Source organism: Labeo rohita, chromosome 11, assembly GCF_022985175.1.
Source record: "Labeo rohita strain BAU-BD-2019 chromosome 11, IGBB_LRoh.1.0, whole genome shotgun sequence".
Taxonomy (NCBI): domain Eukaryota; kingdom Metazoa; phylum Chordata; class Actinopteri; order Cypriniformes; family Cyprinidae; genus Labeo; species Labeo rohita.
In genome coordinates this window covers 18,255,856-18,270,597 of record NC_066879.1, presented here as the reverse complement: position 1 = coordinate 18,270,597, position 14,742 = coordinate 18,255,856, and the positions used below count along the sequence as shown (strand labels likewise).

General features: G+C 31.3%; 1 protein-coding gene across 1 annotated transcript in view; it reads left to right on the top strand.

The window, feature by feature from the left end:
* LOC127172990 (testis-expressed protein 264 homolog) overlaps positions 1 to 9,457 on the top strand; it is a 55,240-nt gene extending 45,783 nt beyond the window's left edge. Inside the window, exons 3-4 of the mRNA XM_051122572.1 lie at positions 688 to 856; positions 7,878 to 9,457. Coding sequence (XP_050978529.1) covers positions 688 to 856; positions 7,878 to 8,170 — 462 coding nt within the window. The 3' untranslated portion in view covers positions 8,171 to 9,457. The remainder of the gene's footprint in view (positions 1 to 687; positions 857 to 7,877) is intronic.
* The last annotated feature ends 5,285 nt before the right edge of the window (positions 9,458 to 14,742 follow it).

Here is a 14,742-nt window from a genome sequence, read left to right as displayed (position 1 = left end):
TATGCCAGCAATTATCACAGAATAAATCCCAGCATGAACTGAAATAAATAAATAAATGCACATGAAATATCAATTAGAGTTTAAATTATTTTATTATGTGAAATGAAAAAGGCTACTGGCATAAAATAAGAGACCTAACTTGTTTTATTTAATTATTAATATATATTTAGATTATTAGATACTATTATTTGATCATAAATATAGTAGTATGGTGAAATATTATTACAATTTAGAATAAATGTTTACTATTTGAATATATTTTAAAATTATTCCTGTGATGCAAAGCTGAATTTTCAGCATCATACTCCAGTCTTTAGTGTCACGTGATCTTTCAGAAATCATTCTAATATGCTGATTTGCTGCTCAACACATTTATTATCAATGTTGAAAACATTTTTGCTGAAATATTATTCAGGATTCTTTGCTTCAATAGAAACTTCAGAACAGCATTTATTTAAAACAGAAATGATTTAATAACTTCATAAATGTCTTTTGAGCAATTTGATCCACCCTTGCTGACAAAAACTATTAATTTCTTGCAAAAAAAAAAAACTTTTTACTGTGTATTTCAGCTTGGAAAAGTGCTTAGATCATTTTCTTTTTGAGCTTTTGTTATATGAAGGGTTTGAACTGAAAGAAGTTTAAATTATAATTTCCTTTTTCACTTTCTCTTTATCGGTCTCTTAGGAAAGGAAGTTGTGCGCACATCCATTTCTAGAGATCTACAAAGGAGGAATGATCCACTATATGGGCCCGCTGGCTCGGCAGGGTGATTTTTATGTTCCCGAAGTTAGAGAGGCCCAACGATGGTTATTAGGAAAAGAGTCTGAAGAGGACGGGAGGACGGACATCACAGGTAATCTAATTATTCAATTCACAGATGCTTTCTTATCTTTTACTAAAGGAATAAAACTTAAACATAGGCTTTCTTTTGATTATCTGCACACTTCAAGCCTCATTTTGGCTAAGAACCAACCATTTTGACAAAAATAGATTATGTATGTGAACTACTAAACATAGTTTGTTTGGTTTTTCCATGACATTTTGATTCCTAGACATTTCAAGTTCACATTTAATGCGACGAGTGTATTTCAGTGGTTCACATTTAGCAGCAAAGTGTTTTAATAGGCATTAGCCATCACCTTATGGAGTTTTGACGTGGATGTGTCATATTGGCGGATTTGTGCGATCACCTACACCTGCTCTAGTGATAATGAGACACAATCTGTGTGTGTGTATGGCGTATTGCCCTCATCAGACCAAAGCCCAGAGGTACCGCCGAGCAAATATGAAACACGGGTGAGCTGTTTGTGACCTGAGGGGTGTGTTGTCCACACCAGCTGTCCTGGACAGTGTGTGTGTGAGAGTCCTAGTGATGCCAGTTCCACCTGTTACCCTGAAACAAACACATAGTAATAACTATAATATATGATAGAGGTGAAGATTAAAGCAGAGAAGATGAAAGATTAAAGGACAAATTTGAAGCCTGCTGGTTTATTGGGTCCAAATGTGCTGCTAAATTGAATATGTTTCCCAGCATGTCTTGTTTCTACTGTCCTCTTGTCGTTCAAACGCATGTTTGATCCTCTAGCGGGATAAGCAGACTCTCGAAATTAGCACTTGCTAAGAAGCAAAGTTAGTTGCTAATTTTTTTTTTAACTTTAATTATTAACATTAACATGTATAAAATGCATTATAAATCTATTTATTATCTAGCGCTGGGCGATACATTGATAACGATAATTATCGCGCTTTTTAATGTACAAATCGCCATAATTTACCATAGATTTACTGTAGTAGCACTAACTGCACAGTGGTATTGTGTCAGAAATGTAGGTATATTTGTGTCAGATTGTATTATTATTGTAGACATGTATTAAATGTATTTAAGGAGGAGAAATTGAATATAATTACAGTATTTTTTATTTTTTTTTGTGAGTAAGCTATAGCATGTATGCATTTATACTAAATGTATTTAGACTGTTTTTCAGACAGTATTTTACAAATACATAGGAACCGTATTACATTTTAACCATGGTATTGAGGTGCTATATTTGTGGTTTTAACTGTTATTATCATGATCTATGGATGATACTATGGAAGAGCAATGGTTAATTAAAAAAAAAAAAATCAATACTTAAATTTCACCATATAAAAATGAGGTTACTGATTACTGATTTTGATAATTAACATAAATCTACATCTGCATCCGAACTCAAGCTACTATCAAATGTGTATTTCTAAGAGACAAAAAAAAGTTTTATTATTAATATTATCAGGTAACACAAACCTGTTTCTTGATTTGAAACAATATTACTCATTAAAACAATGCAAAACTAAGAAATAAGTAACAAGATATTTATCTTGTTAAGGAAAATGACAGGAAAAAGTATGATGAATTCAAAAAACATGAAGTATTTGTCATGTTCTGACCATAAAGAATATTTTAAAGCCACATTTAACCGTCTAGTTTTTACAACTTCGTAGCAAAATAAAAATAGAAATAAAAATTTGACATTTATCATGATAATTATCGATATCGACTGATATGAAAAAAAGAAATATATTATATTTTTGGCCATATCGCCCACCCTATTATCATCTGTTTCTGTAGTATTTTGTAAGTTAAAGGAATAGTTCATCCAATTTTTTTTTTCTCAGTACACATTTTTTTTTAAATAATGCGTTTCCGAGGGATCAAACCCATTATTATTACCAATAACTATCACTGATTATTTTTTCTGCACTTTATACTTTTACACTTTTATTTCTGTCAGTTTTTTTGGGTCTAGCTGTCTTCCTAGTACCAAAAATAAACATGTGGGTATGATTTATCAGTGTACATTATACAGTATACCGAAAAATGTCACTGTTTTTGTGAAATTATTTACACAAGTTTTAATGAGCAGAAGTCTGCTAGCAGTGTGCCTGTAGTGGCACAAAGTGCAGAGAACAGATGTGAAAGGAAGAAAACAGATTTTCTAGTCCTTGATTGTGAAGTACTTCTGATTGTCTCGGAGCAGATGTCTGTGTTTTGAAATTGCCAGCGATGTTTCACTGCAGCTGTAAAAGCAGAAATGACTGACCGTTTAATTATTAATATGCACTATCATCTCTTTTTAAGATTGAGTAAATTGCAATAATAAAAAAAAAAAAAAAAAAAAAAAACTTGATGTTGTGATGTTTCAGCAATGTGTCAGCTACGTAGTTTTAAGCAGATAGCGCAAGTGATGTTGTCAAGTGATGTTTTAGTTGTCATGCCGAAGGAATCGCTGTGTTTTGCTGAAGTGGTGCGAAGCTGACCTCGCCGCTCAGATTTAAGCATTCAACATCTGTTCCCTGGTGAAAGATGCTGTTCACGAAACAGCTTCAAAATGAGTTTTGTCAAAGTGGCATATTGCACTAAAATGTGCTTTAAATGGCCAGGCCTGTCTCTGTGTGTGTGGGTGTGTGTTGTGTGCGGCAGGTCGTCACATATGAAAACCCAAGGGTAATCATAACCTTAAATTTCACATCCCCCAAATAAATCACAAAATAGTGATTGCACTTAAGCATACACTCACTAAGGTTATCTCTGCTTGAAACACATGTGATTGCGTTTCTTTGTGAGAAATTAACAACAAAGACAATTTTGAGATATATAATATAGTTTTTATTTTATAGGGCCCTTGCCAAAAAGCAGAAGGAATCGCAGAATCTGAACATTAAAATGGAATTTACTGTATAACATGGAATGTCACAGAATTTGCCAAATTTTGGATTAATAAATTAAAAGTAGGTCAGTAGATTTAAATCAAAAAGCGAAATAGACTACTGTCTGTGAATATTAAACTGCAAAAATTGACAGGGTCACATATACGAACCGAAACTTGCAGGTCTTCACAGCAACCCGTCAAATTGAAAGTTCAGTTTAACTTGAAGAAACAGTGACAGAAATATATTATTTAATGTACTGAAATGATAGTACTACTACTACTAATAATAATAATAAAGTTCTGATTTACAAAAAGCAAAAAAAAAAAAAAACTTTTTTTATGGAATTTTTTTTTAATAAAATCAATTAATTATAGATGCTTTTGATGATTACAATTTAATGAAACCATTAAAACAGAATCCAGAAAATTAATAGAAAACGGAATTTATTTTGGTCAAAATAAAACTGGATTTAAAAAAATATTTCAGAGAGTATTTCATAGGGCCTTATAAATGTAATTTTTGTTAAACTTTTAATAAATTGCTTTAAATTGTTAAATTTCACGATTTCGATTCATTAAACATGATTTTGATTAATATTTTTTTAATATAACCATTAAAACAGAGTCTATTAAAATTCAAATGGAAAAAACGGAATTTGGAAAAAAATAAAACAAATAAATTTGGGAAAAACAAATTCTGTGTTATTGACAGTTTCAACTCTCTAGAAGCAGATTTTGTGAGGTTAAGGCAATTGTATCACTACTTGTAAAATGAAAATTATATGGGTAAATTAACATGTGCTTTAATGAAGTAATCAGCATTGCTCCATTAAAATAAAATAAAATAACTGAAAATTGTTGACTTCTAACCTAATTAGTATACTTAAATAAAAAGAATAAAACATATATAAATAATTTGACTGATTTGATGATGAATTTTGAAGCATCTTAGATACTTTTTATTAAAATATACTGATGTATATTGTATGTATGCATGCTTTTTTTCATGTGACATAATGATTTAAATGCATATTCTCTCCATTAAAAATTGAAAATGTGGAAAAAATTAAATAATATTAACACATTTCTATTACTTTAATATTAAATATAATTGTATTACTTTATAATTTAATATTATTAGTATAATTTAAATATAAACAATTAATAATTTATAATATTCTGACACCCTTGTTTAAAACAGCACATTCATGTGTTTTTTTTTTTTTTTCATCTGAACACTGCAGTTCAGTTTAACTAGGCATTAAATACATAGAAATTGTGCAACATAATTTTAGTGCAAACATCCTCTTTTCTATGTAAATTAGGCTCATTACAGAGTGTATATTCACAACTCAGCACTATTTGCATGCTGCAAATATGCCATTTCCTGCAGAAAGCGGGTGGTAAACAATTAAAAAGAGATGAGCTCTTTTCTCTCTTCTGATTTGTTGTTATATTCTATACTGTGATCGAGTCTTTCTAAATGTGTTACGATTACTACTGACACGCATTTGTAGCAGTGTGCGAGTTGAAGCACTATATACATCAAATGTTACGGTTTCCCGCGGCCGCCTCCACGCATGCTGATGGCATATGAAGGACACTTTGTTCTCTCTCTCCGACACTATCAGTCTCTTCATCTTTATTCCTCTCTCATTTTCACACACGTCCCTGTCATCCCTAGCTATCCTCCCTTCATCTAGTCTGTCCGTTTCTACTTAGAAAAATGCCACGTTGACAGCAAGAGCAGGCGGCAGATAAACACTAAGTGAACGGTCATCTAATAGACACACAAAACATCCCTTCATCTTAGAAGCACTGACATAAGCAGAAAAAAAAAGCTGAGACGCAGGCGGTCCTGACACGTTTGTCACTCTGACACGCTGAGTGTGAGCGTGCGGGGTCTCCTTCACAAGCAGCACGAGCGCACACACAAACACACACTTCTTAGTAAAACTCAGGCTGTGTGGCACCTTGCTCAATCTGTTAGTCTGTCTGTCCTCTCTCATACGGTCACTTACTCTGCGTGTGGTGTGTGTGTGTGTGCATGTTTATGTGGTTTATGAGGACACAAATTTGTATAATGACATTGGGTATGACCGTTTTCTCGTAATTCAAATGGTTTAAAAAACATACTAAATTGTGTTTTTTGTGTTTTTGTTTTTTTGTGAGTTTTCTGTGAGGGATAGGATAAGGTGTAGGACGATAGAAAATATAGTTTGTACAGTATGCAAACCATTACGCCTATGGAGAGTCTCCATAAACCGTAAAAACCAATGTGTGTGTTTATGTACAAAACTCCTGTGTATCCTGCAGTGACACAAAAGATCGTTTTAATAGGGAGTTTGTTTTCATAGTTACCAATATTGGTACTATATCAATTAATTGGTTGATATTTCCAAAAAAATAAAAAATTAAAATCTATGTTGGTTGATATTGGATAATTTCCATTTTTACATTTAGATTGCCTTTGCCATCAAACCCTCACTTAATCAAAAAAAAAAAAAAAACAAACACAAAAATAATTTAATGGCACTGTTAAAAATATAATATTTAGCAAATCTCAGAATGAACATTTTTCTTCTTGTTTAGACTAAATAGTATATGATTTGGTTACAGGTTAATATTATTTGGTTATCAGCCACAATGAAATAATAATTTTAAGGTTATCGTATTGGACTAAATTTTAATATTTGTGCATTCCAAAGCATTTTTTTATCCAAGAATAAATATGAAAAACTATATTTTACATTTCTGAAGAAACTCTTCACTGAGACCTAGTGTTATTTTAGTATTATTTCATTATTTTAATAATATTTATTACTATTCCCGAATTTGCCTTTATTTTTATATTTTAAGTTAATAATTAAGGTTTTAGTAATTTTATTTGCTCAATTTATGTATTAATTTTTAAAATTATTTACTCATTTTTATTAGTTTCTATATTTCTGTTTAGATTTATTTCAGTTGGTTGCCAAGGTAAGATATTTAATCATAATTTTTAATTTTCAGTTTTTAAGTAATATTTATATTTTATTTTAGCTTTGTTTTAATTAACAAAAAATATGTTTAGTTACGAATAAAAATACTGGTGTAGCATTTAAAAATGAATGATTTTACATTTTTTATTTATTTAGACAAAATTGCATAGAATTTTAATATCAGACATTTATTGGTTATGATCCTAATAATTACTGAATTATCAGTATTGGCCTGAATATTAAATAGAGGTGCACCTCTGTTTCAAAGTACTTTTTATGCATGAAAAAATGAAAATTTGATTTCATATTATTTAAAAAAAATATTTATATATTTAGACAAAATAGTATTGATTTTTAACATCAGACATTTATTGGTTATGATCATTATAATTATTGAATTATCAGTATTGGCCTGAATGCATCTCTGTTTCAAATAATTTTTTATAAACGGAGGGGGAAAAATTAATTTTTAATTTCATATTAATATAAAGAAAATGACCTATATATTTAGACAAAATTGTAAATTTAATTTTAGCCATTTATTTGTTATGATCCTAATAATTATTATCAGTATTGGTCTGAATATTAAAAAAAATCAAATTAAAGAATTCAAAAGATTTACCACATAAGTGATACCACAGACTTATTGAGAAGTATATGTACGATTACTTTTTTAGCAATCAGACATACATTTTTCTCCTGGTAGATGATGAAACTGGTGGAAGAATTGCATAGATGTGCAATGAAGGAGGGATGCATGCTGACATCTTTTAAACCATCAATAATGTGTGCTAAAAACTACTAAGACGACCCACAGCAACTGTACACCAGTATTTCAGCATGATGGCATTGTGTTTTTAGTTATCTAGATTTGTGTTCATGCACTCCAATACCAACACATGCGCTTCTCCAAACACTCATCATCTCCCTTCAACAAACACACACACACAACTGCTAATTAGCAAGTAGCACCGCAGCAGAAACACCCTGGAATAGCTGATTAAACAGAAGGGAACGAGTGTCTCTTTTTGTACTGAGATGTTAAGAGACGAGGAGGGCAGGAATTCTAGAAATATTTTAGCTTTTGTATGCTAGCCACACAGGAGACACTTTCATTAGCAGAGGTGCTGCTTGCTTGCTCGCTGTGACACTGTGGCGAAATGAATCACCTCTTATGTTTGTGTGGGCGTGTGACATACAGGTGCTGACTCCCACAGCGAGCGCAGCTCCATGAGCCGCCTGCCCCCTTCGGAGAGCCGGGACACTTCACCTGCTCCGTCCACCACGCGGGCGCACTCGCACGAAGACAGAGATCGACATTGGGACTTTGACCATGTGGAGAGAAGCGACGCCTCCAGCGTTTCTTCCTTCGAGGAGCTGGATCTCGACTCGGACAGGGCGGACAGGTGTGACCACACCCCTCCACCAGTCATAGGAAGTGGCAAAAACAACCTGCAGGACCAAGACAGAGAGATCATGGTTGAGGAAGAGTGAGAGAATGGAAGTTTTTGTTTTTGTTTTAAAGGGATAGTTCACCAAAAAATAGAAATTCTGTCATTGCAACTTTGACTTTTTGTATCCTCTGCCAATTCTCAAACTCCTACAAGCACCATACAAGTCTCTATGACTTGTTTGCTTTATTCCAAGCAGTCTTAGTTTTTTGGTATTATTTACATGCTATTATAGCATTAATTAATATTTTATTTTAGCCTTTATATTTTTTTTGTTTTAATTTTCATTTTAATTTGTAGTCATTTTGTGATTGTAATTTTGACAGTTTTTTTATTTTTTTTTCCAATTAATTTTTTTAAATTAATTTTATGTAATTTGTAAATTTTGTGATGTGACTTTTTTATTTTATTTTTAGGTTTTTATTTTTATTTGGCTTTTTTTTTGTTTTTCATCTAGCATTTGTAATGTTTTATTTCAGCTTTATTTCAATTAACATTTCTTTAATTAATTTTATTTAATTTGTAGTCATTTTGTGATGTGATCCCGCCTATTTTTATTTAGCTTTTTTCCATGTAGCATTTTTGTTTTATTTCAGCTTTATTCCAATTAACAATCAATTAATGATTTTTTAAATGACTTTAAATTTTTTTTCCCAGCAATTTTGTGATGTGATTGACAATTTTTTTTTCTATTTATTTTGTATTAAATTTATTTAATTTGTTTTAGCTTTTGTTTTTGTTTCCGTCTAGCATTTTTGTTTTATTTCAATTAACAATCAATTAAATAATTTGAATTAATTAAATTTTATTTTATTGTGTTATTTTATTTAATTTTGTGATGTGATTTTGTCAGGGTATTTTATTTTATTTTTTTTGTTTCTACTTGGCTTTTTTTCCCCACTTAGCTTTTGTTGCATTTTATTTCAGCTTTATTTCAATCAATTTGTAACAGTTTTAGTTAATAATAACAACCAGATTCCAAGTGTTCTAAAACCATTTGATATATTTGTGTGAGGAAAATATCTCACACTTCAATCTCACATCTTTCACACTTCAAAAATTCATGTTACGTTCTACCAAAATCCACAAATGTTCAACTACTACATACACAACAATAAATGTTGTTTTGATAAAAGCCATGCAGTTTCAGATTTGAGTAAATATGAAAAAAAAACAATTATGTTAATTATGTTATGTCAATTATTCATATTATCAATGAATAACCACTTTATTTTGATCTGTTATTAACATAAAACAATGTTGTGGCCCCGAAAGACTTGGAATATAGTGCACATGTCGTATGAACCACTTTTACTGTGTTTTTTTTTTTCTTATTTAAGTCTTGACAAGTATGAACAGTGGTCAGAAATTATGAGGGTGAAGAAACAATGACAGAATTAAACTTTTTGGGTGCACTGTCCCAAGTGTTATGGTGGATTTCTGTAAAATAAATAGAAAAGAAAGCTGTTTAGTAAGGATTGTTTTCTATCTTGAAGGGATCAGCAGGTACAGGATTGAAAATAAAATTGAGCCAGGTAACCTGAATATCTTGAAAACATCTTCATAATTTGATTTAGTGCGCCCTCATTAGTATTTCATTAGCAAATCTGTTGTTTGTTATTGATCGTAAGTTCCTAATGACTGAAGTTAAACTGGCATTGATGTTAGTGATTATTCATGTGAGTCTATGTAATGTTCAGCTTTCAATTATTTGAGTCTAATTTGTTATTCTCTATCCACACATTCTGTCTTCATCCTTCAGTAATTGCTAATTCGCACCCAAAGAAACTCCCAAAACTAGAGTTATGCGACTTGAATATTCATTCATCAAAGCCATATGTTCATAGACAAAACCAAATCTTTATTTGCACCAGAAACTGACAGATAACACTTCCTCGGGAGGGAGATGATTGCAGCACATTTCTGACACTTATTTATTTGTTGTTTGCAATTAAAAGTGTTTGGAGCATATAATTATCTGATCATATTTTATCATATAAATGGTATTGCATATACTTGATTTCCCTCTGATGATACAACTTACACTTAATCAGTGTAGTTTACTTTTTTATATAATACAGTGGTATTTTTATGCATTGAATGTTGAGGTGTTACTCACTATAGACTTTTTTTAAATTTCTTGAAGGTTTTCCTTGAAAATTTTCCATTTTGTTCCAGGTTGTACAAGTTCACACTTAAAGACATACTTGATATATTGTTAGTTTAGATAAAGTTCATAATATTTCTGATTTAAATTTATAATTAATTGTTCTGATAGTTGTTGAGCAACTTAATAAAGAGTTTTAACAGAAAGGACTGGTTTGTCTTTCTTCATAAATCTATACATTTGTTGCTATCAATGTTATTTCTCATATTCAGTGTTATTTTAATGTTATTGTTATACTATTATAGTATTTATTAATATTATTAATTAGCTTAATTATTTTGATTTTAATACTCATTTTTAGTCATTTTACTTTTAGTAATTTTATGTGCTTCTATTTTTTCTATTTAGCCTTAGATCATATTTTTTTAGTAATTTTAAAATTATTTTATTTCAGTTTAAACTTTTTTTTTTAAAGTTTTATTAGACAATAGTTATAATATTATAAACATTTATATTTTATTTAATATTAGTTAATAAAAATGTTTTTTTTTAATCATTTTATTGATTGTTGCCTGTAGGCCCATGTTAGTATTTACAACAGTGTTGCCATATTTGTGTGATTTAATAAGCTTAACCTGTCTTCTATGTCTAGAGTTTCAACAACAACCACACATTTGACCATCAGCCTTAGTTGTGGGTCTCAGTGACTGATCACTAAAAATCAACCAAGTGCAATAAACTTCAAAACTTTAATGTCTATTTTATTGCCCTCCAGACAGACACACACTACTGTAAATCCCTCTCTGTGTTATCTCTGGCACTGCTTTTTTTGTTTTCTGTAAAACCAAAACAATTGCCTGGTCTCCCAAGAGATGGATTTATGATGTGTCTGCACATTGAAGTTTTCAGAGGGTTCATGTACGCAGTCAGCTTCAAAGTGTCATTATAATCCACACTGTTGTAGATACTATAGGCACTAATTGAAAATAATACATCACAACACTGCCTCTTAAGACATCTAAAGAAGTTTCAAAAGCACACAGACACGGTCAAGAGTATCAAATACTCCCACTTCTTTCAAACAGTCTTGATGATAGTGTTTGAATTTCAGCATCAAGTCCAGTCCACATTGCAGCTTATTCTGACCCATTAGATGATGTAGGGCTCTACGATTTCCACGATCCAGTCATAAAAATGGAATTTACTGTATGACGCGGAATGTCACGAAATTTGCCAAATTTTGGATGAAGAAATCAAAAGTAGGTCAGTACACAATATGGACTAGTGTCTGTGAATATTAAGCCACAAATTCTAATTAAATGTGAATCCTGCATCCTGTGTGTCTTTGTGTGAATGAATGGCGCAGACACGCAATTTCGTTTACTACACACTTGTGATGCTTGTGGTGTTTTTAGCAACTGCCACTTCAATTTATGAGTACATAAACACATCTCTAGAGGTGCTCTAAGAGTCATTTCAAGAGCATTTTACCGTTTCTTGTGAAAAAAATGTGAATATTGAGAAATATGATGATATTGTCATATCATTTACAAACTGAAATGGTCTTTACAGCAACCCGTCAAAATAAAAGTTTGGTTTAACTTGACGAAAGTGTGACAGAAATATATTGTGGAATGTAACGATAGTACTACAAGTAATAATAAAATTTTATTAAAAAATTAATAAAACGTTATTTTTAAGGAATATTTCCCAGAAAAATTATCTACCTGAATTTATTTACCAGAAAAATGTAAATACACAACACTTGATTATTCAAAATTAATGAAACCATTAAAACAGAATTCAGAAAATTAATGAAAAATGGAAATAAAACTACATTTGAAGCAAAAACAATTTCATAGGGCCTTAAGAATGTAATTTTTGTTAAACTTGTAATAAATTGCTGTTAAATTGTGTAAGTTTCATGATTTAAATTAATTAGACATGCTTTCTGAATAATAAAATCTAATTTAACAATTAAAACTATAAAAAATATAAACTGAAAAAATGGAATCCAGAAAAATGAAAACTGAAAAAACAGAACTTTGAAAACAGAATTTGGGGGGGAAATAAAATGCAAATTATTTTAATATGCTGACTTATTATTAATGTTTTTTCAGAATTATTTGAAAAAAAAAAAAAGTTTAAAAGAATAGGATTTATTCACAATAGAAATCATTTCTAATATAAGTTTTTGCTATTACTTTTTATTAATTGAACACATTCTTGCTTAATAAAAGTATTAATTTCTTTCAAAGACAGACAAAAAATGTACTTTTCCCAAATTATGAACAGTAGTGTATATTGTTACAAAGGATTTCCATTTTAAATAAGTGCTGTTTTTTTAACATCTTATTCATCAGAGAATCCTGAAAAAAGTATCACAGATTCCAAAAAAATAAATAAAAAATTAAGCAGCACAACTGTATTCAACACTGATAATAAATCAGCACATTTGAATGATTTCTGAAGGATCATGTGACACTGAAGTAGTAATGATGCTGAAAATTCAGCTTTGCATCACAGGAAAAAAATATATTTTAAAGTATTTAAGGTATATTCAAATAAAAAACCCTTATTTTAAATTGCAATAATACTTCATGATATTACTGGTTTTTTTCCTAAATAAATAAATAATTTGTATATATATAGGATATATATATCCTTCAAAGATTTGAAACCATGACATTTTGTCAAATCTAGACTAGTTAATGCACCCTGATCCTCTTGCCTTTGACTTGGACTGATTGAAAACTTTTGACCCTGTTAAGTTAAACTGACTTCAACCTGCACAGAATCAACAAGTTGTTTCTGCAGCATTTTAGAACACAGCCTGGACGTTCAATTATTACGGCTGACCTATTTATAAACCTCACTTTCACGGTTACTTTACCTCTGAATATAACAAATAGATGTTATTTTTGCATGAATGATTCACAAGCTTGTTGTTATTTAGCATAGCAATAGACAGTTTTACATGCTGTTGCATCATGCAAACCTCTAAACAATTTTTCCAGAAGGCTGACCACAGCTTTCAGATTGATCTTGAGAATTTGACAAATTATACTACTGTACTTCCATTTGGGTGGAAAAGTTTGGAGCAATTTCTGACAATCATATCTACGTGTCCTCGCGCTCCCCAAAACTTCATTCTATTTGTCTTGTTCCTCTGGATCTCCCTGCCATTATGATGTTGAACAGACCTCTTTTTCAAGGCAAAATTGGTCCCTTTGTGTTAGAGGTGGTTATTATATAATCTATCGCGAGTGTTTGCTGCTCTAATCACGACTGTGGTGCATGTGCATTTCTCTGAACCGTCCTCTGAAAATATCCAAATTACTTGTGTGTACGGAAGACAAAGCAAGCTTTGTGCTCCCGTCGGTGTGTGTCTCTCCATCAGTGACCAACCCCCTCCTGATTCCCCTTTAATTGGTTGAGAACAGAACTTGGACAGCGCTTGGAGGGTCTTAACACGCTGTTCTGGAACTGGAATCTTAAGCACTGTCTTCTACTGATGCATACTTACAGTATGAACTTACATTTCTCCCAGAGGCATCGGCACATTAAGTTTCGTTCTGTAATTATACCTTCTTTTATGCTGTCTTGCTCATCATTAAAAGGCCTTTCATAAGAGTTTGGGTTAGAATCAACCCAGCGAATCAAATCCTGCAAGTGGGCAGCATTTCCTTCGCTTTGGCTTAAATGTAAATGTGTAATTAGGCTTCTGTGTTTGATATACTGCCGGATTGTAGAGGTTGGTAATACAAGGCTATAATTCTCCACATATCATGCTGTTTAAAAAAAAAAAAAAAAAGTTCAGTAGCAGTTCTAGACCACAGTACTTTTCACAGCACTTTTTCTGTGATTTTATATTTTGTGCTGTTTTAACTAACACAGACCACAAAAGACAGAAAATCAGTTTTAAGCTGACAAGACATTGAGAGTTTAACCCTTTAACTGTCACCGTCCCACCTGTGGGACGCTTGGCGCTCTTTTTCCTGGCTGTCCTTTTTCTCTATAATATTTTTTAGTAATCACAAATTATATATCATTTGAAAGCTTAGAAGCCCAAGAATCATCCTATGAAAACCATTTTGAAATCGGACATTGTTTTATCATGGAAATGATACTGTAAAATCTTTTGGCCGTCTCCTCCCCCTTAGCAGCGGTGTCAAGTGTCAAATTACAAAATGCATTATGGTCTTTTAGAATCCAAACTTTTTATGATCTTGACAAAAAACATGTCATTGGAAAGTCTCAGGATTTCATATTCGGTGGTTATTTTGAGATAGAAGTAAAATTGACTGAGAAATTTAGACGTTTGTGACAGAAAAATGCATTTTAAAAAATTCTATAGAGTTTGTATGGCACCCGGTGGCTGTTTGTGGTATAACGCCCTAAACAAACTTTTACAGGAACCTCGATTTTTTTCATATCCACTTCAAATTTGGATCATAACTTATTTAGACATAAGGCTTCAATTTGATATCAAATTTAGAGTAAAACCT